The sequence below is a fragment of the Rutidosis leptorrhynchoides genome, chromosome 1 (assembly GCF_046630445.1).
Source record: "Rutidosis leptorrhynchoides isolate AG116_Rl617_1_P2 chromosome 1, CSIRO_AGI_Rlap_v1, whole genome shotgun sequence".
Taxonomy (NCBI): Eukaryota; Viridiplantae; Streptophyta; class Magnoliopsida; order Asterales; family Asteraceae; genus Rutidosis; species Rutidosis leptorrhynchoides.
The window spans coordinates 580,068,079-580,095,106 of NC_092333.1; the positions used below are offsets into that span (position 1 = coordinate 580,068,079).

Consider the following 27,028-nt stretch of genomic DNA (forward strand, 5'->3'; position numbering starts at 1 on the left):
GTTGGAACCCATTTTAGTGTATTTGAAAGACTAATTTTGAAATGAGTCAAAATTAGGGTTATGGGTGATTTTGAGAATGGTAAGTGTTTAACACTTGTGTTTGGGTTTAATTGGCATATTAGGACCATTGTCACTAGTGTTAGTGATTATTGGTTAGTTTGGGGGCGTTTCGTGCTTGAAAGTGCAATTGGTCGAAATTGCACTAAGTGTCATTTTGAGTTGGTTTGTGAATCCACCCTAAGTGTGTTACTTGTATCGTGATATTGGAATAGGCACTTTCCTTTGGCGAGTTGCGGATTATTCGGTAGCATTCATCAAGGCGACAAGGTGAGTGTTAATATCCTATGTGCATATGTATGTGTAGGATGGGTGCGGGTCGGGTGAAGTGGTTCTCGGTTATAGAGCTCACTTCACATATAGGTAGATTTTATGGACTTGTGTTTTAGGTCCAATTGGCACGGTTGTGCATTTGGTAGTTGATTCCGGTTGATTAACTCCGAGGTCGTGGATTTTAGTAATCTTGAGACCGTGGGTTATGGTTTGGGACGTGAATATCGGGTAGTTCGTATTCACAATACTTCGGGTTGTACGATTGTCCTTTGGTTGAATTTGTGGTTGAGGTGGTGAATAACGGGTTGTACGTATTCACTAAGGCTTGGTTAGCACGGCCATCCTTGGTTATTCTACGAAGTGAAAGTAGTGAGCATCGGGTTGTACGTGTTCACTAAGGCCGGGTTGCACGGTCATCCTTCGGGTGTTTAAGGTTAAATGGTTAACCTTGTGTTGTAGGTTCGTTGGTTATATATTTCATATATATACGTTATTGATATGATTGTTACGTAGCTAACCCTCCGGGTGTAGCTTGATGGCGTTGTTCTTATCGTTTGGTGTTCGCGCATCGTTGATTATTAGCTTGTTGTATAGTTTTCGTACGGTATGCTTAGATTAGCTTATCTTTAAGCATTTGACTCCTGTATGTATTATTTGATTATTATTGTGTGGCGTGTCCATTTTATGCATATATATGTATGTAGTATATTTTCACTCACTAAACGTTAGCTTATCCTCTCGTTGTTTACATTTTTATAGATTTGCATGGAGGCGGTGGCTCGGGTAAGTGTGGGGACTAGTGAGCTTGCGTAGTGGCTTAGAAGACATGCTTTTGGATTGATTAAGATTGGGTAGCGTATCCCCAATCGCCATGCTCGGTCTTTATTTGGTGTTAAAAACATGTAGTCGAAAATTGTATTTTGTACTAAATTCGTAAAATGGGCCAATGTGGGCCCGGCATCGTTAAACTTGTTTTATTATAAAAACATGTGAGTTTTACTTATTAGAATGTGTTGTGAAAACCATTTCGTCTAAAGGTGTCGGGAAGTGATAGATCTTTAACGCAAAAATGTAAAATCCGGACAGAAGCTGGAATGGCCTTGTGCGCGCCGCGCACTAGGAGGGTTGCGTGCCGTGCACCCTACTGTTATATATATAAAAAATTTTGCTGCGTTTTCGGTTGGATAACGGGTTAGGTCGTTACACTGTGTTCATGGACCTCATGAACCGAGTGTGTGGACCATATCTTGACAAGTTTGTCATTGTCCTCATCGATGACATACTTATTTATTCAAAGAATGATCAAGAGCACGAAGAACATTTGAGAAAAGTGCTAGAATTGTTGAGGAAATAAAAACTGTACGCTAAGTTTTCAAAGTGTGCATTTTTGTTGAAAGAAGTTCAATTCCCCGGTCACGTAGTGAACAAAGAAGGTATTCAGGTTGATCCGGCAAAGATTGAAACCGTTGAAAACTGGGAAACCCCGAAAACTCCGAAGCATATACACCAATTTTTAGGATTGGCTGGCTACTACAGAAGATTCATCCAAGATTTTTTCAAAATAGCAAAACCCTTGACTGCATTAACGCATAAAAGGAAGAAATTTGAATGGAAGGATGAGCAAGAGAAAGCATTTCAATTGTTAAAGAAAAAGTTAACTACGGCACCTATATTTTCATTGTCTGAAGGGAATAATGATTTTGAGATTTATTGTGACGCTTCAAAGCAAGGTCTCGGTTGTGTATTAATGCAACGAACGAAGGTAATTGCTTATGCATCCAGACAATTGAAGATTCATGAGCAAAATTATATGACTCACGATTTGGAATTAGGCGCTGTTGTTTTTGCATTAAAGACTTGGAGGCACTACTTATATGGGGTCAAAAGTATCATATATACCGACCACAAAACTCTCCAACATACATTTGATCAGAAACAACTGAATATGAGGCAGCGTAGGTGGATTGAGTTGTTAAATGATTAAGACTTTGAGATTCGTTACCACCCGGGGAAGGCAAATGTGGTAGCCGACGCCTTAAGCATAAAGGACAGGGAACCTATTCGAGTAAAAGCTACGAATATAATTATTCATACTAACCTTACTACTCAAATAAAGGAGGTGCAACAGGGAGTTTTAAAAGAGGGAAATTTGAAGAATGAAATACCCAAAGAATCGGAGAAACATCTTAATATTCGGGAAGACGGAAACCGATATAGGGCTGAAAGAATTTGGGCACCAAAGTTGGAGATGTGAGAGAAATGGTACATAGGGAGGTACATAAAACCATATATTCAATACATCCCTGAGCGGGGAAAATGTACAAAGATCTCAAGAAACACTTTTAGTGGCCGGGTATGAAAGCCGATATTGCTAAATACGTAGGAGAATATTTGACGTATTCTAAGGTCAAAGCTGAACATCAGAAACCATCATGTCTACTTCAATAACCTGAAATCCCGAAATGGAAATGGAAAAACATTACCATGGATTTCATTACTAAATTTCCAAGGACTGCAAGTGGTTATGATACTATTTGGGTAATAGTCGATCGTCTCGCCAAGTCAGCACACTTTCTGCCAATGAGAGAAGATGATAAAATGGAAAAGTTGGCACGTTTATACTTGAAGGGTGGCAGATTTGTTTCAAGATTCTGGCGGACGTTGCAACAAGCATTGGGGACTCGTCTAGACATGAGTACTGCCTATCATCCACAAACTGATGGGCAGAGTGAAAGGATGATACAGACCCTTGAAGACATGCTACGAGCATGTGTTATTGATTTTGGAAACAGTTGGGATCGACATCTACCGTTAATAGAATTTTCCTACAACAACAGTTACCACTCGAGCATTGAGATGGCACCGTTTGAGGCACTTTATGGTAGAAAGTGCAGGTCTCTGATCTGTTGGAACGAGGTGAGGGATAGACAAATTTCGGGTCCGGAGATAATCCAAAAAACTACCGAGAAAATTATTCAAATTCAATAACGGTAGAAAACCGCCCAAAGTCGACAAAAAAGCTACGCGGACATTAAAAGAAAAGATATAGAATTTGAAATTGGAGAGATGGTCATGCTTAAGATTTCACCTTGGAAAGGTGTTGTTCGATTTGGTAAACGAGGGAAACTAAATCCAAGGTACATTGGACCATTCAAGATTATTGATCGTGTCGGAACAGTAGTTTACCGACTTGAGTTGCCTCAACAACTTTCGGGTGTAAATAACACCTTCCACGTCTCGAATTTAAAGAAATGCTTTGCTAAAGAAGATCTCACCATTCCATTAGATAAGATTACAATTAACGAAAAACTACAGTTCATTGAAGAACCCGTTAAAATAATGGATCGTGAGGTTAAAAGACTTAAGCAAAATAAAATACCAATTGTTAAGGTTCGATGGAATGCTTGTAGAGGACCCAAGTTCACATGGGAGCGTGAAGATCAGATAAAGCTGAAATACCCGCACCTATTTCCAGAAGATGCGTCAACACCTACAACAACTTAAAATTTGGGGACGAAATTTATTTAACGGGTAGGTACTGTAGTGACCCGAACTTTTCCATGATTATATATTAAATGAAAACTATATTTACATGATTAAATATTTCCAACATGTTAAACAATCAAACTTGTTAAGACTTGATTATTTGAAATGAGTTTCATATAGACAATTGACCACCCAAGTTGACCGGCGATTCATGAACGTTAAAAACTTGTAAAGACTACATGATTATATATATATATATATATATATATATATATATATATATATATATATAGTTAACATGAGATTATGATGAGTAAGTATCTCACCAAGTATATTAACAAAGAGTTATATGCATAAAATGAAATTACTGAATTAAAGAAACTCGAAACGATATATATATATATATATATATATATATATATATATATATATATATATATATATATATATATATATATATATATATATATATATATATATAACGATTATCGTTATAACAACGTTTTAATTAAAATAAATACATATGTATTGTATTAGGATATTAACACACTATGTTTAACATGATAAAATGATAATTAAATATATCATTAAGTGTATTAACAATGAACTACACGGGTAAGACGGGACTACTAACTTAAGGGTTTCGAAACAATATATATATGTAACGATTACCATTATAATAACATTTTAACATATATATATGATATTAAGATACATTAATACACCATGTTATCATGTTAACATAACAATTTAACATCTCATTAAATATAATAATAATGGACTAATTACATTTAACAAGATCGTTAACTTAAAAGTTTCAAAACAACACTTACATATAACGACTAACGATGACTTAATGACTCAGTTAAAATGTATATACATGTAATGTATTAAGACGTATTAATACACTTTTGGAAGACTTCAAGACACGTATCAAAACACTCATACTTATCAAAGTTGGACACAATTACATTCTCATTCGTTTTCATCAACAATTCTACTCGTATTCATCCATATTCGTACTCGTACAATACCCAGCTTCTAGATGTATTTACTATTGGTATATACACACTCAATAATCAGATCTTAGCAGCCCTAAATGACTCATCATCCATTACAGAAACATGTAGGGATTAACCTTTGTCATTTACCATGAATTATTAAGCTAAATAACAAAACTAGAAAGCCTTTGTTGACTAGCTAAAAAAATGTGGGAATGCATGGATATATACATCCATTTCATGCTAGATTACTACATCATATTACTCTCTAAACACACACACTTCCATCTCTTTTAACCCTCATCATATTTAGAAAGTTTTGGTCTCATAATCAAAGTTTAGATCACCATAAAAAGAATCATTCAAGAACACATCAAGAACACTTCAAGAAACCTTTCAAGTTGCAAGATTACTTTCAATCTTTCTAATCCATTTCAAGTGATCATCCAACCTCAAGAAATCTTTCTTATTTACAGTAGTATATCTTTCTAATTCAAGGTAATACTCATATTCAAACTTTGATTTAATTTCTATAACTATAACAATCTTAATTCGAGTGATAATCTTACTTGAACTTGTTTTCGTGTCATGATTCTACTTCAAGAACTTTCAACCCATCCAAGAATCCTTTGAAGCTAGATCATTTCTTGTCACTTCCATTAGGTTTACCTACTAAACTTGAGGTAGTAATGATGTTCATAACATCATTCGATTCATATATATGTAACTATCTTATTCGAAGATTTAAACTTGTAATCACTAGAACATAGTTTAGTTAATTCTAAACTTGTTCGCAAACAAAGTTAATCCTTCTAACTTAACTTTAAAATCAACTAAACACATGTTCTATATCTATATGATATGCTAACTTAACGATTTAAAACCTGGAAACACGAAGAACACCGTAAAATCGGACATACGCCGTTGTAGTAAAACAGGGGGCTGTTTTGGGTTAGATAATTAAAAACTATGATAAACTTTCATTTAAAATTTGTTATTCTGGGAAAATGATTTTTCTTATGAACATGAAACTATATCCAAAAATCATGGTTAAACTCAAAGTGGAAGTATGTTTTTCAAAATGGTCATCAAGACGTCGTTCTTTCAACTGAAATGACTACCTCTTACAAAAATGACTTGTAACTTATATTTCCGACTATAAACCTATACTTTTTCTGTTTAGATTATTAATCTTTGGTTCTATATGAAACCATAGCAATTGGATTCACTCAAAACGGATTTAAAACGAAGAAATTATGGGTAAAACAAAATCGGATAATTTTGCTTGTTTTAGCTACGTGAAACTTTGTAACAAATCTATACTAACCATAACTTAACTAACTTATATTGTATTATACATGTATTCTAACATATATTATGTAATCTTGATAGACCATAGACACGTATACAATGTTTTGACATATCATATCGACGTCATCTATATATATTATTTGAAACAACCATAGACACTCTATATGCGGTAATGATCGAGTTAGCTATACAGGGTTGAGGTTGATTCCAAAATAATATATATACTTTGAGTTATGATCGAGTCTGAGACTTGTATACACTGGGTCGTGGATTGATTCGAGATATTATATTGATTTATTTATATACTACTAACTGTGGACTACTAATTGTGGACTTCTAATGTTGGACTGCTAATTTAACAATTTAAATCGTTAAAACGTAATAAAATATGTTGTGAATATATTTCGATCATACTTTGATATATATATATATATATATATATATATATATATATATATATATATATATATATATATATATATATATATATATATATATATATATATATATATATATATATATATATATATATATATATGTTATAGGTTCGTGAATCGACCCGTGGCCAAGTCTTATTTTTCGACGAAGTGAAAATACGTGAAAGTGAGTTATAGTCCCATTTTTACTATCTAATATTTTTGGGATGAGAATACATGCAGTTTTGTAAATGTTTTACAAAATAGACACAAGTACTTGAAATTACATTCTATGTTGGATTATGAATACCGAATATCACTCTTTTAGCTTGGTAGCCTAAGAATTAGGGAACAGACACCCTTATTGACGCGAAACCTAAAGGTAGATCTACGGGCACTAACTCCCCCCATACTGGAAAATGGTATGCTTTAGTACTTCGAGTTATTAATACAGATGGATTTCTGTTTTGGGGATATTCTATATGCATTTTATTAATGTCGGTTACCAGATGTTCAACATATGAATGATTTTTATGCAAATTGCTATATGCATGCATGATGTTTATGAAAAATGGAAATGAAATCTTGTGGTCTATTATTACAATTTGATATATAGATTAAACCAATAACTCACCAACATTTTTTTTTTTTTTTTTGATTAGCCTGAGTTTCCTCCTCGCTATGCGAGTCGACTATATCCCAGGGCGACTACCCGCTTTGCGGGCAGCCCGGAGTCATCGCGGGTGAACCTCCGTGGCCAAGATGGGGTTTTTAATTGCTTGCATGGATTTGAACATTTTTGTTGACGTTTAAAGCATGTTTATTCTCAGGTGATTATTAAGAGTTTCCGCTGTTGCATGCTAATTAAAGACAAGAAATGGAGTCAGCATGCTTGTATAATATTGTTTAAAAACTGCATTCGAAGAACTTAAATTGTAGTATAATATTATTGTAAACCATTATGTAATAGTCGTGAATAAACGCTATATTTTAGATTATCATTATTTGATAATCTTAGTAATGCTTTTAAAACCTTTATTGATAAAATAAAGGTTATGGTTGTTTTAAAAATCGAATGCAGTCTTTGAAAAACGTCTCATATAGAGGTCAAAACCTCGCAACGAAATCAATTAATATGAAATGTTTATAATCGATATGAACGGGACATTTCATTTGCTACAGAATTTGATTATTCTAAGCACACTTTCAACATTCAAACTTTCCGATTTTACAATCTACAATTGCAAGGAACAAATATTATTTTGGTCAAAAAGGATTGTTTATACTAGTCTTATCTTAATAGTGATTTCGTGTAACCCGTGATCAAGTCGGTCAAAATACTCTATTAAGAAAGTTTTCACATGATTCTAGTATCATCCGGTTGCGATTCATCAACCCACTAACACATAATTTCCTACATGATATTTGAGGGGTTATGCGTGGCTGTTGAAGATAGCACGAAGAAGAAACGTTATGTGGATTAATTCAAATCAATTTGAGGGGTCACACGCATCTTTGCCCCTGATCTAAATAATTGGTTTGATTTTTCGTAGTTACGTATTTTTCGTAGTTATGTATTTATTGTTTATGTATTTTCAAGATCTCTAAACTTGAAAATTTATTGGTAGAAATGAATGGGATAGAAAGTCAGTTCATGTGATAACGTTTGATACTCTACTCACACTAGCTTATATATCAATTATATGTTAATATTGTTTATGTTTAGTAATTAGTAATTTACTATTGTTTATGTTTAGTGTCATTTCAATGGACAGAAGAACATAACATATGTGTTTGGATAATTGTTACTGTTTAATAATGCATGAAATTAAGTGTTTCTTTCAGATTAAGGATAATTTTTGTGTTTAATTATGGTGAGTTGATTAGATTAGAGTTTATATTGTTTTAGTGAAGAATATGAATAGGAATATGAGGATAAGGTCAAAAGATGAATTTACTCTCATATGTAATGTACATAGCAATGTACATAATGCCAATCATAAGTGAAATATGAATTTATCCTCACTTAACTGGTGAAGACTAACGATCAGTTAACTCTTAGATCATTAGTGTACTTAAAACTTAGAGACCATGACTTAAGCTTTATATACCATTTTTATTTTGATTTTTAGTGCACACTTTAGGGACTAACTAGGAATCTAGGATTTTTTTTTTTCTTCCTATTATAATTCATCAGTAACCTTTTAAATTATATATTTTCTACCTACCCTAATTTTGAATATAATTCTTTCTTTTTTTTCACAAGAACGTCCCCTTGATTTGTGTGCCCATCTCACAAGATTGATCCTAAAAATTACGTGTATATTTGTCTTTTCTCTTAATAAGATATTATAAATTATAAATATAAATTATAAATTATAATATAATTATAATAATTATAATTATATATTATATATTATACATATCTTTTTTTGTAAGCGAGGAAACACTTCTATGAACGAGCACATTGGCTCCCTAGAAGGTAAAACCTCGGGTAATCAAACCCCCCGAGTGCGAGACCTGGTACCGAGTGAATTGCGCATTATGCGCACTCTCTAGTAACACTCATTTATTGAACAATTTGGCATAGACAAGAATTGAACCTGGATTGTGTACTTCATTGGGCAACTCGGTGACCACTCAGGCAAACCTCTGAAAAGGTTCGCCCATGTTTTCATAGTCCTTATCTCTGCCCCGACACTGCCGACAAGTAGGTCTATTCCGCGCTTTTCTAGGTGCGCATCTCCATCTACTAAAAGTAGGGGTGGTAAGGAAAAATCTTTAATATATTATTACTATTACTATTGGAAATATGAAATACTACGGAGTAGTAATTTATTTGTATGGTTGTTTTACTAAATAATATGACGTTAACGTTTCATTTTGTTTGATTGCTCGTTAGTTTCGTTTTCAATAACGATAAAGGGCGGAGTTTGAAGAAGGTTAGGTCTCATTAATTTAATTAATGAACAATTCTACATGTAGTCACGTTTAAGTTTATTATATATTGAATTGATAAACTCAATTGTACTAATTGTAAAGTTTAAATATTTTTTAGACTTACTTTTTTATTTAAATTTCATACATGTATTTGTTCATGACAACTACTAGTTTTAAATTTAAAATAACTATAGTATTCTTAAACGTAGTTTTAAGGTTTACGTTTAATATTTTCTTTCTTAAAAGGCTTTTAAGCTTTAACTATATATATATATATATATATATATATATATATATATATATATATATAGGGAGAGGTTCAATACAGAATTAAAAATTTACAGAACTAATTAATGTGCATAGAAATACATTTGTGCACGATGATGCAAATTAAAAAAGTTTTGTATATATGCACAAAAATACAGTTATGCACAATAGTGCACATTAAAAAAGTTCTGTATTTAACCTTTGCATATATATATATATATATATATATATATATATATATATATATATATATATATATATATATATATATATATATATATATATATATATATATATCAACCTTTAACATAAGTTAACGCTTAGACAAAAATTATCGTTTTATAAGAGTATTCTCAACCATAACGCATTTCTTCAGATTAACACACTGTTACATCAATGCTACATCGTTATTTCCTTTTCATCTATTTTATATCACCAACCCATCACATATCACTCCCGAACAGTGTTGTAAAAAAACGGTCGAGCGAACATCGCAACGGGTGTCGCAACGGTTTTACTATGCTACCGTTACCTAGAAACGGTTAAAAAATGGTCATTGCTTTAAAAACAGGCAACAACGCCAAAAAGACGGTCAACAACTGTCAACAACGGCCGAGAGGATTAAAAACGGCTGAGACGGGGTCCAGACGGATGTTAACCAACGTTGACTTTTTAAATAAATTTCAAAAATAAACATTTCAAAAATAAATATTTCAAACTAAAGACAAATATGTATGTTTACTTGGAAATATTTATATTTGAAATGCTTATGTTTGAAATACATATAAAAAGTCAATGTTTGTCAACATCCGTCTCGACTCCGTTTCTTCCGTTGCGACGTTTTAAAGCTTCTACCCTCTCGACCCCATCTCACGTCTTTTTCAACCTTGCTCCCAAACATCACATCCTTCCTCAACTACTATTAATTATTTAATTAAATCATAGTACAAATTTAAAAGCAACATGTACAAGTAAATAAAGCCAAATCTTTCGTGGTGGTTTCTGCTTTATATGGACGGAATGCATGACGAAATGGAATTGGCTAAGGATTAACACACTGCTGCTAATGGGTGCTTAATATTGACAAGGCGATTGACGACTAGATCATGATGGGTTGGAAATGCTCTAATATGCATGAGCCGATTTGAGCCTAGTCACCTTTTGATAAGAGTGATAGGTCATCAAATCAAAATTGAATAAAGATAAGTAAAATTACAATTACAATCACAATGTTTTATATTAAAATCAAAATCCCCCTATGATGTGATCAAGCTCCCTTTAGAATAGAACTAGTTAGTCGACCTGACTTTGCGCCCGTTCTTCACCCTTGATTAACATTAATTATATAGTTAATTATTGAGAAAGTAACTATTTATCATTTTTTTTATTTTATATTTCGTTTTGTCTAGGAAGGACCCAACATAGTTATGTGATTGATTTGTAATAAGCGTGAAAATAATTATTCATCATTTTTTTGTTTTAGTTTTCGTCTTGTCGAGAGAAAAGACTCAAATGCTCAATCAATAAAGTGAGACGTACATCAACGATTGGTAAAAACTATTTAATAAAATTGGAAAAACTATTTATATAATATATACATGTGTGTGTGTGTGTGTATATATATATATATATATATATATATATATATATATATATATATATATATATATATATATATATATATATAATAACAATAAAACGCTTATCAAAAAATGAGTTACGTGATTAATAATAATAACAATAATAATAATAATAATAATAATAATAATAATAATAATAATAATAATAATAATAATAATAATAATTTACTGACTCTTAGAGCCTAAAATAATTTACAGACAGGATTTAAAACCCATGAAAATTTGATTTTACCATTTTCATAGCGTCTCAAATTTTTATTTTTTTATTTTTATTTTATTTTTTAAAGATTTTTCCCTACTTATGGCCGGAGGTCCATTCGGAAGCAATCTCTCTATCCGTCGAATAGAGAGAGGGATGGCTATCTCTACTTTTGAGATTGTTTTCACTCTGGGTGGAGAAACGACTTGTCTTTATTTTCGGATAGAGGAAGAATTGTCTATATGTCACATCCCCCATACACCACTTATGTGATATTGGATTTTGTTATTGTTGTTGTTGTAATAATAATAATAATAATAATAATAATAATAATAATAATAATAATAATAATAATAATAATAATAATTATTATTATTATTATTATTATTATTATTATTATTATTATTATTATTATTATTATTATTATTATTATTATTATTATTATTATTATTATAATAAAAATAAAAATAATAATGATGATGATGATGAATAGTAATTAGATAGTAAACATTATGTGGTCGATTCATAAAAAATGAGAAGTTTTATGGTTAAATCGTTATGTGTAAAGTTTGTGGTAAGTTTATAAAAGTTATAAAGCTAATTATTATAAAGGGTGTGGTTGAATTATAAAAAAGAAAAAATTTGTTGTAAATGTGTGAAGTTTATGAACTTCACTATTCATTTTCCATCCCTCTTTTAGATATATAGATATAGATAAATAGAAATAGAAATAGAAATAGAATTAGAGTGTGTTTGGACGAAACTAACTAGAGCTGGAGTTTATGGCTGCAACAGGAGCTGGAGCTTATCATAAGCTCTACATTTTTCAAGAAGCTACTTCTAAAAGCTTCTTTTTTCTAGAGCTTCTTCTATACATAAGCTCTACTTTTGGTTGCATGCCAAACATAGCTTATGACTTGTAGCTTATTAAAATCATAAGCTCGAGCTCCTATAAGCTCTCATAAGCTCGTCGTCAAACACACCCTTAGAATAGAAATAGAAGGAAAAAAATTATTATTATTATTATTTTTCTTTAATATTTGACTAAATAGTGGGTAAAAGATTGACTACAAACCATTCAGGTTGCCTTAGTTGCCACCGAGTTGCTTAATGAAGTACATCACCCGAGTTCAATTTCTGGCAATGCTAAATTGTTTAAAAAAGGAGTGTGACTAGAGGGTGCGCATAATATGTAATTCACCCGGTACTAGGTCTCGGGCTCGAGAAACTTAATTACCTGAGTTTTTACCTTATATGGGAGTCAAAAGGAGAGCTTACTGGCTTAGAAAAAAAAGAAAAAAAAAAAAAAAAAAAAAAAGATTGACTCCATATGATGTGATCAAACTCCCTTTTGCCATTTTCACTGAAAACCAAAATTTCGTCTTCCTTCTCCCTTCTTAATTATATTATTTCTCTCTTACTCGGATCCTCGAATCGACAACCATGACTATTCAAGGTATATCTATCTATCTGTTTATTGAAGTTTTAGTTATAATTATATTCATCATCAACATTTTTTGATTGTATAGTATATGTATCGATACATACTATTATTTCAGTAAACATCAACTTAATTTTGAATAATTTGGTCTTAGATCCATTTGATGATTCTTGTCTACTACTCCGTATACAGTATTTGACTTATGCTTCCATATGTTTTCTGTATATTAGCATCCGTTGTAAGCTTGATACAAATCATTTTCATTAATCATATTCATTCCATTTAACATATCATCCTTTCAGCTAGGGTTTATTGATTGACATAACTAATCTAATCTCAAACAAATCGAATCGTATACGCAAACTGTATAAAAGTTTGCTCTACATGTACAATAATTTATGTGTCAAGTATAATTTTTAATGGCAAATTTCGTTGGTTTGTGTTCACACAGATGAACAGAACAAGGATTTACCGAGCTCGTATTTTAATTATCCGGCACTGGATATCTCCATGGCATTTCCTCAAGCTACAGCAGCTTCAATCTTTCCACCTTGCAGTGAGTGAGATTAATAAGACTATTTTAAGTGTTCAACACGCTTTTATTCCGAATGTTAAGTGTTAACGCCATTATCGTTATTCTTGTAATTGCAGAATCAGACTACTACCAGTTCGATGACCTTTTGACCCCTGAGGAGCAAGCTCTGAGACTCAAAGTTAGGGAGTGTGTTGAGAGAGATGTTGCTCCAATTATGACCAAGGTACACTTTCATTAGCTTCGGGTTGAAATTGGACTCTATAGATGGCCGGGTCGGGCTATGGTCTCAGGCCGGGTTGGATCAGAAACACTAATTTGGTTATTGTTAAACTTTTTTAGCAAATAATAATGCACTTTAAATTTGATTACAGTAACATCATTAGAATAGTAATGTAAATATGTGAATACTAACTAGTAAACTAGAATCTGATGTTCAGTTTTCATGAGTGAATGCAGTACTGGGAGAAGGCGGAATTTCCATTCGAAATTGTTCCAAAGCTAGGTGCTTTGAATATAGCCGGTGGAACTATAAAGGTATTCCGATTTTATGTATAATTGTTTGCATTTTTTTCTAGAAGGTATCGAGGTTTGAGGTTGTTGGTGTATTTTTCAGGGTTATGGGTGTCCAGGTCTGTCTGTCACTGCAAATGCTATAGTTACTGCAGAGATAGCTAGAGTTGATGCTAGCTGCTCGACTTTCATTTTAGTGCATTCTTCTTTGGCAATGCTCACTATATGTAAGATCACGATTTAACAATATAATGACTTACGAAGTAACAATTTTGTATATGTAACGAGGTCGATAAGTTTTTTTCGACTTCTTAATCTGTTAACAGCTCTTTGCGGGTCAGAAACACAGAAACAGAAGTATTTGCCATCACTGGCCAAATTAGACACAATAGCTTGTTGGGTAAGTGAGCCTGTTATATGATTTGAGATGTTATGAAACTTTAATCTTATATTTGTTTTGCATTAGGGTTTGACTGAACCTGACTATGGAAGTGATGCTAGTGCTCTTCGAACAACTGCAACAAAGGTAAACTGTAAACACCGAGATCACTTTTCTTTAGTGGTTAGGACTTGTGATCAGTGTTTTGTTTAGTCAAAAAAAGAGGTGTCAAGATGGGTGGGTAACTAGTCAATACAATATGTTATGGATGAAAACAGGTCTGTGTGGCTAACCCCGAATACTTCCTGTCGTATAATTATTACAAAATTTATATATAATTTGCAAGTCTTATAATTGCAAAAACTAGGTTATGTTAAGATGACTAAGCAGGTTATATGTGGTAAAAGACAATCCAGGTAATTTTCTAACCTCTTTACCCCTTTCCTCGAGAATAATTTTTATTATTTTACGAGTTTGACCCTTTAGAGATATAGAAGTGACTCATTCACAAGTAAATTGGTCTAAATCATTACCTCTATCCGAGAAGGAATTATACTTAGTTATGTTCTATTTTTCTTGTATATATGATAATGTTGATTAATCAGGTGGACGGAGGTTGGATTCTTGAAGGCCAAAAGCGTTGGATTGGAAACAGCACTTTTGCAGATATTTTGGTTATTTTTGCTAAAAACAAAGACACAAACCAGATAAATGGGTATGGAAATTACGTTAAAAGTTTACGATGCTTACAAATAGCATAAAGTGTTCTTCCCGTTTAGTAATATTGTGTAAAAATGCACATTTCATGTTCTTTTTTATGAAGGCTGACAATCAATTATCCTCTTGCTGTTGTTGCAGATTCATTGTAAAGAAGAATGTAGCTGGTTTACAAGCTACAAAGATTGAGAATAAAATTGGGCTGAGAATGGTTCAAAATGGAGATATTCTCTTACAGCGAGTTTTTGTACCTGATGACGACAGGCTACCTGGGGTCAACTCCTTCCAAGATACAAGCAAAGTACGATATTAGCATTTTTCTTACATATATGTCATATACATATGAAAATGATTTTGCATATAGTTTTCTTAATTTCAATATATCTACTTACCCGTATATAAGTGCAGGTGCTTGCCGTTTCCCGTGTTATGGTTGCCTGGCAACCTATAGGCATCACCATGGGTGTCTACGACATGTGCCATAGGTATTGACATCCAATATTGATTTATTCCACATGAGATATCAAACGAATTTTTTTAATTTCCTTTTAATTTTTTATGGTTAGTTTATTAAGAGAAGTTTTGATTATGGTTGATAGATACTTACTAGAGAGAAAGCAGTTTGGAGCCCCGTTGGCAGCTTTCCAAATTAACCAGCAGAAGCTAGTTCAAATGCTGTCCAATATCCAAGCAATGTTTCTCATTGGTTGGCGCCTTTGCAAGTTGTACGAGAGTGGTAAATTGACTCCTGGTCAAGCTAGCTTGGGCAAGGTCCGATTTATGGTTATTTTATTGTAGAAATTTATTAATAGGATATATATGTTACATGTGTATGTGTTTATGTAATGACCACGATTATCATAATATATGCAGTCATGGATCACGTTGAGGGCTAGAGAGACCGTTGCACTAGGTCGCGAGTTACTTGGTGGAAATGGAATATTATCCGACTTTTTAGTTGCCAAGGTATTTGCTAGGTCTATAAATTTGACCTATTTTACTTTATTTGACAGATATGACTTGTTTCACATTTAACTAAAGTGTTTGTTTCAACCCATTAAGATAAACACGATCCAAGTTGACCTGTTCAGAAGTAAATGGGTCAAAATTACCTTCTCCTTGCTTGTTTGCTCATTGCTGAAAATTAAAGTGTCATTAATTTTACCGCAGGCTTTTGGAGATTTGGAGCCCATCTACACGTATGAGGGAACGTATGACATTAACACCTTGGTCACGGGTCGGGAGATTACAGGTATTGCAAGTTTTAAGCCTGTTGCAAAGACGACTCGAAGCCGCTTGTAATTCATGTTTCCTATTGAGGAATGCGTGTGTTGTTTAGTGTGTTGTTTGTAACCTATGAAACTTTGGATATGCATAAAATAAAGATATAGACACTTTGTAATCTTGATTGTGCATCTAGTACAATCTGATAATCGTTGGTGTCAAGTTGAACTTGCATGGCAGTATTGAATTATTGATTCGGGTAATATCTACTCGTAGTTGATAAGTGAAATCTTCTAAATTATTATAGTTATTCTTTTTAAAAGTTAGATAAAGATGAATAATAATTTTGGGAGTACAAATATGGGTGGGTAGTAGCCTTACTTTCAAGGATGTTATTTGTTGGTTAAAGTAACAGATTATCTATTTTGTTTAAATTGGTAGGCCTATACATAAATGCACACTATGAACATACACGCAAAGTTATCTAATCTCATAAGTATAGATGCACAAACCGGATAAAAAACCGGATTCGGACAAAAAAAAAACCGGATTTTTTTGTCCGGATTTTTCGGAACCGGTTCCGGATCCGGTTCCGGTTCTCGGCGTCGGATTTTTTTCGGATTTTTTTCCGGAACCGGTTCTTTTTCGGATCTCGATCGGATTTTTTTCGGATTTTTCTTGGACTAGGATTCGATTTTGCGAATTATATTTTTACCGGTTCTATTTTTTTTAACGTTTGACAACAATAATATAATCGGTATAAAGAAAAGTTATAATGCTCAACTGCTTAACACAATAGATAATATAAATAACAATATTCGAACAATACAATTATATAAATAACACTTTTATTCGAACGATACAATAATAAAAATAAAAACACTTTTATTCGAACAATACAATTATAATTAATACATTTCGAGCTTCGGCATGGCCATCACCCAATAATATATTAAGACTAAAGTATATCGAGCTTCGGCATGGCCATCACCCGTTATAATTTAGTCGTCAAATGACCCAAATGTGTTATCTTGTTGAGCGCGTTGAGGATGGTGCCTTCGATCGTAGTCTTCAAAAGCGGGGTCATCAACTAGAGAAAGGTAAGCTTGTTGGTAACCCGATACATTCATTTCGGTTTGGTCCATATCAAACGGTTCATAGTCACCTTCATCCACTTCGTTTAGTTCATTGTCGGAATTCTCTTCGGTTGTTGTAGGTGATAATCCCGCTAAATTTTCTTCAAACTCTATACATTCTTCAATGTCGTTATATAACGGACCTTCTAATGAAGTTTGATCTTGTATCCTATCTACCCCATCCAAATAATCTTTCAAACATACACATACTTTCACAGCTTGGGGGGTAAGTCTTGACCTTCTTTCCGATATAATTTGACCACTCAAAGAAAAGGCCGATTCGGAAGCTACGGTTGAAGCTTGAACGGTAAATAAGTCACGAGCCATAATGCTTAATATTGGATATGTGTCTTGTTTTGTTTCCCACCATTTTAAAATGTCAAGGTTGTTAAATTGTTCTTCACTCATGTTTAGTGCAAAGTTTGCCATCTTATAATTTCCCAACTCGCTTGTGGGTGCCGATGTTCGTGCGCGTTTGGAAGCGTCTTCACGTACCAAGTTAAAAAGACTTATTTTGAGGTCTCGGCTCCTTCGAGAAGATGATCCGGGTTGGTCAACAATTGGGTTTGATTGTCGACCATATTTTGTTGCATAAATACCAAACATATTCTCAAAAACATCATTAAAAGCGTGTACTTGGTTCAAAAGGTAGTTGGGTTCGGCATCAAAAACACCATGCACACAATCAAAGTTGGTATATATTGTTGTCATCAATCGTTCAACCCCATTAAAATTTAATCGTGGGTCAAGTGCGGCCACACATAAAAATACCTTCGGTATCTCTCCAAAATATTTTTTTAGTTTTTTTCTTATATGAAAAATCGCTTGTCTAAAAATAACATTATTTGAGTTCGCAAATTCGCATATTTTTTCCGTCATTATATAAAATTGTTCTAAAACTAGTACGCTAGTTGGGTAATAAACACCCGATAACATTGTTGATGCCTCTTTAAAAACTTGTAAAAAACTTGTTAATGATTCCAAGTCATCACATTCGTCGTCACTAATTGGTTCAGAAAATCCCTTTCTAAGTAGTTTTCTATTAAAAGCGATTAACGTTTCTTTTTGACGTAAAATATTTTCGAACATTAAACAAGTAGAATTCCATCTTGTATTATTATCAAAATAAGGACCTAACCAAGTGCCATGACAATCTTTAACAAAAGCCTTATAGTTATGATGTCGTGCGTTGCTCGTACGATAAATCGTTACTAATAATCTTCTAAATTTTTCTTTTAATGAAGAACAAAAAGTTAAACAATCTTGAACTCCCAAGTTTATAATATGAGCAACACAACGTGTATGAATAAATGCACCATTTAAAATCGGTCTAAGTGCAATTTTTAACTCACTCATGGCCGCATCATTATTAGATGCATTATCTAGCGAAATTGTAAAAACTTTATCGATTAAATTATATTCTTCTAAAGTGTCTTGTAACGCTTTTTTTATATTATTACCGTTATGTGGATAACCAAATATTTTAAAATCGATAACACGTTTCATTAAAAGCCACGAATCGGGATTAAACCAATGAGCGGTAACGGCTAAATAAGAATTTGCCGTTCCATGTGGTGCGCTCCAAACATCACAAGTTATAGAAACCCTATGTTTATATGTTCGAAAACCTTCAATTATTTCAGTTTTAGCTTTTTTCCATAATTTAAAGGCGTCACGTCTTAAGGTAGAACGACTTACATTGCTGTATCGCGGTTGTAGTCGATTCCGAATTAGCTCTGTAAGCCTTGGATTGTCGAAGTGGTTGAAAGGAAGCGCTTGTTGAATGACAAACCTTGACAAATCTTGCCGAAGAGCTTCGGCATCGTATTCAAAAATCGAACCATCGGCCCGCATTGTTTGTTGTCTCGGGTCTTGCCTTGCACTACAACTTTTGTCAAGATGTTTTCTTAACGTTGTATTACCCGAAACACCCATGAACTTCATACATTGTGTACAACGAGCTTTTTCCGCACCATCCTTCATTACACACAACTCGAATTTGGACCAAACGTCCCCTTTTCGCTTTGTTTCTTTTTTGTAATCAATATCGGCCGTAGTGTAGCCTTGTGAAGATGTTCCAACGGAAGCGGAACCGGAAACGGAAGCTTGTGAATTATCCATTATGGGATAAGTAGACTAGAGATTAGAGAATATTTAGTGATTTAGAAATAAATATGAGAATGTTTGTTGGTGCATTTTCAACCAAAGCATTACCATGTATTTATAATGGACTTTGTGGGGTTAAAATGGTAAAAAAAAAAAAAACTCAAAAAAGGCTGAAACTGCAAAAAAAAAAAAAAAAAAAAAAAAAACGGCTAGTTTTTGAAAAACCGGATCGGATCCGGATCCGGATCCAAACCGGATCGGATAAAATCCGATTTTTATCCGGAAAAAATCCGGTTTTTTTGAAAATCTGGATCCGGGTCGTACCGGATCGGATCTCGGATCCGGATCCGGTTTTTGCTGTGTCCGATTTTGCTGCTGTCCGGTTCCGGATAGGGTCACCGGATCGGATCTGGATCCGGTTTTTTTGCCCGAGTATAAGTAATGCTAACTACCTAATTTCAAGTTTATACATGGGAAATGTGTGTACAATTTACAGAAACATTTTAGTCTATGAATACATCATCACATAATAAATTGATTAGTGACATATATCTTTGGGTAGTCGATGAAAATGGTCGGAAACAGTCACATGATAACCCGGTTAGGTTTTGTAGATAAATTATCGGGGTAGCTTGAACATAGTAAATCTTATACGATTACTTTTATAATTGAAAAAATACCACCACTTAATGAATGGATTAGTTCTTAACTAAATACAGATACATTACCGAGTACGCAATAAGATTAAAACTGAGTTCTCTTACAAAATAAGAAATCACATTATAACAATCGAAAGCAACCATCTTCCCTCTTGTTTTCAAACTCTATAAATCTCAACATAACAAGCATACAATTCCCATTAAAAAAAATAATTAAACAACCAATAAGTCAAAACAAGTACTTAGCTACATGGAGAAGGTTGGAAGCAAGAAATTAGCAGTTTTAGTAGGGTGTAACTATGCAAACACACCACATGAGTTGCATGGTTGTATAAATGATGTGTTAGCCATGAGACAAGTGCTTATAGATCGATTTGGATTTGAGCCAACCAACATTCAACTGCTGACCGATGCAGCTGGCTCACTTATCATGCCTACGGGTGCAAAGATCATGGAGGCACTTAACCGTATGGTTGATGAGGCTGAGCCAGGTGATGTTCTTTACTTTCATTATAGTGGCCATGGCACACGAATTTCTTCAAATAGACGAGCACACCCTTTTCATATGGACGAAGCCATAGTTCCTTGCGATTTTAATCTTATCACAGGTGAGTTCTAGTAACCAAAATTTTATCGCCAAAGGACCAATTGGGTCAATTTCTATTCTTTCTGGACTAAAGTTTATATGAATGTATAGATGTGGACTTTCGAAATCTAGTGAATCGAGTGCCTAAAGGAGCAAGTTTTACCATTCTTTCGGATTCATGCCATAGTGGTGGACTGATCGATAAAGAAAAAGAGCAAATCGGGCCCAATTCACTCCCAATAAATTCCAATTTAACTATCAATAACATTGTCAAATACAAAACCATCCCATCTGAATCAATACTTCAGCATTTCTCATCAATCACACAGATAAACACACATGATATTGGCACACATTTGCTCGAGCTTTTTGGATCCACTGCAAGTCTAAGCTTCTCTTTGTCTTCACATGAACAAGATATGGTTCCGTCAATACATGAAGATAACGGGATTTTGTTAAGTGGATGTCAAGCAAATGAAACTTCTGCAGATATGAATCCTCAAGGGGCTAATGGCAAAGCTTATGGTGCGTTTAGTAATGCAGTTCAGATTGTATTGAAAGAGAACCATAATGATTTCAGTAATAAAGAGGTTGTGTTGATAGCTAGAAATGTGTTACAAAAACAAGGATTTAACCAACATCCTTGTCTTTACAGCAGTGATAATCATGCAAACTCTGCATTCGTGAAACAGATTTGAGACTCGCTCAGTTGGATTAAGTTATTTTATGGGTCATAATATTTGGTGAAGAAGAAAACAAAATTATAATATTGTATGTGTGATTGAAACACAAGGTTGTATAGTTATAATTGCACTGTGTAACATCTTTTATTTCAATTAACAAGGAACAATGTTTGGATACCAATTTTGAAATCCATTATTGATGGCATAGGGTTTACTCGGGTTAGGGTTTACATGAATTGCTTAGCCCACAAGTCATCTAAACCCTAATTCACATCTATAAATATGGGGCAAAACCTACATCAAGTTCACAACCTCTTTCATATACACACTCCCCTCATCGCAACGCATGCGGCTCCTTTCGCGGGATCTCTTCCTACATGATCGTCTCCACGATCGGAACTTACTACCAACACTAGGGTTTTTACCCAACGGATCTCGTTGAGTTTTCTTTCTTTCGCTGTCGATAGATTCCGACTGTCGTCAGACGGGCAATTGTTAGCCACCCTCGCGAAATCATCATCTCGGACACGGGTTATCGCGGTAACCGGACCGGAGGTTAATGACATTGACGCATTAAAAACCCCTCTCATATCGTTGACCATGAGTATATTTTCCCCCAGGAAAATATATGCATGAACAATTGGCGTCCACCGTGGGGCACGAAGCATAATGTCTCGTGTTCCTACCGTCACACCTTCGGTTTGAGAAAATTTGTTTTTCTTATTGAGCTTTTAATTCGTTATATGCGGTTTAAGTACATCATATCTTTTGCGCAGATGCTAGTGCTCGCTTGCGCAACTGTCCACACTCTCTCTTGCCCAGTTTTCGTGCGCTTTTCGCACAGCTGTCCACAGTTTTACGTGCAATGTTCATGCAATTTTGCGCATTATAGTTCGCGCATAGTTTTTTGTGCACAACCGTCTGCGATTTTACGCTTAGTGGAAGTGTGGTTTTGCGCAAGGTTGTCCTCGGTATTTACATGCATTTGTCCGTGGGTCTACGCATAGTTGTTTGCGCAGTTTCCGTGGACTAGTTTTTGGTAGCATAATGAGAAGTTCGATACGATACTTGACAAAATATTATACCGAACTTGGGGGCTTGATGGCGTAGGGTTACACGGATCGCTTGGCCCAACAAGTCATTTAAACTCTAGTTCTCATCTATAAATATGTGGCAAAACCTACATGAAGTTCACAGCCTTTGTCATGTACACATTCCCCTCATCGCAACGCTTACGGCTCCCATCGCCGGATCTCTTCCTTCATGACCGTCTCTACGATCGGAACTCACCACCAACTCTAGGGTTTTTACCTGTAGATCTCGTAAGGTTTTCTCCCTTTCACCGTCGTTAGATTCCGACTGTCGGTCGTCGGACAATTTGTTAGCCACCCTCCCGAGATTATCATCTCGGGTACGAGTCATCACGGTAACCAGACCGGAGGTTAACAACATCGACGCCTAAAAAACCCCTCTCATATTGTTGATCATGGGTGTATTTTCCCCCAGGAAAATATATGCATGAACAATTATCTACCAAATAATCTAATCACATTTACATCAACTAGAACATATATTTTTAAGTATTTGAAGTTGCAGGAAACCAATAACCACATAACTGGGATTTGCAAAATTCTAAATTATTTTTAGAAAACTAGAAACTATAAATGTTCAACTTATAATAGTGTACATGTTAACGGCTGGCGGTGTGGTTCAATCATCCGGCGGATCTTTTTAGATGATAGAAGCATTAAACATGATTTTTGTATTGTTGTAATGACTTTTTTCTTTGAGCATTTTCTATGTTTCACGTGGGTATGTTTTGTATTGTAACCTCACGGTTGATCATATATATAGGCATATATATATATGTATATTTTAAGTGCAAAAGGCAGCTCAAACGCAAAAGCAAACAGAACCGCAGAAGTGAGCAAACAATTATGCGCGGTGTTTAACTCTGCGGAATTATGCGGGTATGTCAGTGCTGCGCGGTTATTAGCTCCGCGGAAATCCAAAGCCTATAAATAGGGAGCTTGGCCTCTCATTTTAGGTTGTTGATTCTGTGCAATTGCTAAGGTTTTTGTGGTTTGCTTGTGAACACGCCCAAGCCTTAATCATAATCAAACCAAGGTAATTCGATCAAGACCGGGACATGGTGATTGATCACTTGAATCTAAGTGAAAAACGATCATAAGGTCCCATAAACATAATCAACACCACCATCCACCCCTCATTGCACTCAACTCCTAAATTAGATCTTAGCATCTAATTTAGGATTGATCAATTGGTGCCATCCGTGGGACATGAATTAAATATTGAATTTGATAAATCTATTCTGCGTAATTGAATGATTTAATTACGAATTCAATTGTGTTCATGTTCTTGTTCAATGATTTGCAGGTTTCTATAGTTCATTGAAGACGTTAAGCTAAAATGACAACGCAAAACAAAAAGAAGAATAATAATACAGCTGATATTTGTGATTTTCAAAATTCAACGTCATTTGATTTTCAGACAAGTCCTGAGGTCAGTAAGCAAACAAAGGATTTGCTTGCTAAAACGTCAGGAAATGTTATTGCTAATGAAGGAATGCAACAAAGCGTTGTAATTGAAAAGGCAATTGCAGCCAAACGCAATGTTCAACAAGCTGTAAGTCAGCGCGAAGAAAATGTTACAAAGGCAAATTCTGCTAATCCTAAAGTGAATACGGACAAAGGTTTAGCAAGTGAAAGTGCTGTAAATGATGCAAACAATAATGCAGCAAATGATGCAACAATTAAAAATGCAAAACGTGTTATAATGCCTTTAGAAGCGCGGCAATTGCTTCAAGAGAAGGGGCTTGACCTTCATATTCCTTTAAATTACGAATGGCCACTTAATGACACAATAATGCAAAAGAAGAAATTGATCATAAACAGCGATGACTTAATTGGAGATACACATGATCGCAGTGCATTTGGATCGCCTGTGATGCTCTTAAAGAAAGCAAAATATTCAAAGGTTCGACGCCAACTCTCTGATAATTCAGAGAGTGATCCATAAATTGTGGAAGTTACGCGAGTAAATCGTAGAAGGCCTGGAACGCCAATTCCAAATTATTTTGAAGAAGGTGAAACCTCGCAATCTATGGAAAAGGAGAATGCGCAGTTGTTTTTGACTGACATGTTTAGAAAGATTGCGCCAAAAGAAATGGAACATAAATTTGATCAACCTGATGTTATTCAGAAAATGATTGAATAAACTGCAACATAACTTCGATGACTGACAAATTCATCCCGCATATTTCTGATTATCCAATAATGACACCGCCAATTGTACCCGCCACTTTGGGCGTATATTCTGGCTTAACCGATCCGCTTGATTTCCTACAGCTGTTTGAAGGAGTTGTGAGCACGTATAATTGGGATGAGCCTGTTGCATGCAGAGTTTTCCTGATGGTATTGCAGGGCTTAGCGTGAGAATGGTTTCACAATTTAAGCGCACGAAATATTGCAGGCTTTATAGATCTGCGGGAGAAGTTCTTGTTGCAATTTCAGAATTTGTTGCCACAAAAAAAGACGCACATTGAGTGCCATGATATCAAGCAAGGCTTTAAAGAGACGTTAGGTGGGTTGTTAACGCGTTATATTTATGAGTGTCAGAAAATACCAAATCTGCAGGAGGATCAAAAAATTTCTGGTTTCGTTCATGCAATTAATCCAAAAAAACATCCAACTTTAGTGCGAAGACTTCGCAGAGATGTCCCGTAAACCTTCGCAAAGGTTATGAAAGAGACTTACGATTACATTAGATGCGGTGAAGATAGCAACATTACATAAAACTGTAATTGGGGAAAAGAAAGGAGCTGGCGAGATGATCACGACTATTATCGGGACGGTAATCAGGATAATTACTGTAACACCCTGATTTTTTTTTTAAAACACAGCGGAAGCCTGAATTTACATAAATACCCTTAGATGACATTTACAAACCATAGTTATCAAATCATCTTAGTTAACGTTATTAAAACATTCTAAAACGTCGGTGTTACATAAAAACGTTACAAAATAGAAAACATCAGAGTTCAGCTTGTAGTCAAACATATCTTCAACCCTTCCGCAACACCCGTCCTAATCAGCAGTACCTAAACCTGCAAGGGTGAAAAATGTGGGGGAATTAGCACAACAGCTAAGTGAATGAGTACTATCTAACAGACCAAGCATAAGCAACTGAAGATGCAAGGGTCACATCTATGCTAACGTCCTGAACTAGCATACAACAACTGACAATATGAGGATCGGCGGCTTGTACGAGCACACAACTTAGTTAATCAAGCTACAGTCTACCGATAGTCTGTTTTACTGATTCCACTGCATAACCGTCCAGACGCAACACATGCGTCCTTCTATGCTATACTGAACAATCAGTAACATTATGACCCAACCAGGCTACCACAGTCGACCTCATATCAACCCTACCTTGCCGCCTCGGTGGGTTCCCAACCTTGCCGCCTCGGTTGGTGTCCAACTAACAGTGCGCACATCAGATCACAGATAAACAGTCATGCAATCGTCCTAACTAGCATGGCAATATCTAACTACGCATGGTAATCATACGGAACATAAACATAATATAAAGAGTCTGAACAAGTAGTGTGTCAGCTACTTAATACTCTATCCGAAGATAGACCCACTCATCAATTACCAGCAACAGCTCAGATTCTGACTACTGAGCTTTCTCCTTATCTTTTCCACCTGAGAATGGACATAACGCAGTCAGTAATAATGTCTTGATAACAAACCAACAACAAGACAATAACATCAATAAACAAGCACTTGAACACTTATCTACCTGACCAGTCAACCGTACGAGTGACACTCACCCGCATGTTTGAGGAACCTCAACCGTGCGGTTGACTCCTCACTCGTACGCTTGGTCCTTGGTTAAATATCCAATTAAACAACAGTAGATCCGTACGGTTGACCGCCTCAACCGTACGAGTGAAAGCTCACTCGTGCGAGTGAAGAATCACTCGTGTGAGTAAAGGCTCACTCATGTGAGTGACAAGGAACATCAATAGCAACATGTAATGACATATTCCAACCTATATTCATCATATATTCTTTCATTCATAAGCCTATATCAAGAATTCAACCCATAATAATCTATTAACGCATGCTCACTAGACACACACGCTAATACCTCTATTTCTGGCCCAAATATATTTGATATTGTGACGACCCGGAGATTTCCGATCAAATTTAAACTTAATCTTTATATGATTTCGACACGATAAGCAAAGTCTGTAATATTGAGTCACAAAAATTTTGAACTGTTTAGATGGATTCATGTAACCTTTGACCATGCCCGATGATTCAAGAATAATTGTTTGTAAATAAATAAATAAATATATATATATATATATATATATATATATATATATATATATATATATATATTCAAATAAATAAAAGTATGTAGATTAA

The 27,028-nt window shown here is 34.5% G+C and overlaps 1 protein-coding gene and 1 pseudogene across 1 annotated transcript; both read left to right on the forward strand.

Moving 5' to 3' along the window:
* Window positions 1–13,033: 13,033 nt before the first annotated feature.
* LOC139845640 (acyl-coenzyme A oxidase 4, peroxisomal) lies at window positions 13,034–16,498 on the forward strand. Its single transcript, XM_071835908.1, has 13 exons — window positions 13,034–13,046; window positions 13,483–13,587; window positions 13,683–13,789; window positions 14,023–14,100; window positions 14,180–14,303; window positions 14,403–14,476; window positions 14,543–14,602; window positions 15,061–15,170; window positions 15,314–15,473; window positions 15,581–15,657; window positions 15,772–15,943; window positions 16,046–16,138; window positions 16,343–16,498. Exons 1-13 carry the CDS (start codon window positions 13,034–13,036, stop codon window positions 16,472–16,474), a joined length of 1,305 nt encoding a protein of 434 aa, XP_071692009.1. The 3' UTR covers window positions 16,475–16,498.
* A 4,020-nt stretch (window positions 16,499–20,518) lies between these two features.
* On the forward strand, window positions 20,519–21,620 carry LOC139845646 (metacaspase-9-like; annotated as a pseudogene).
* Window positions 21,621–27,028: the final 5,408 nt, after the last annotated feature.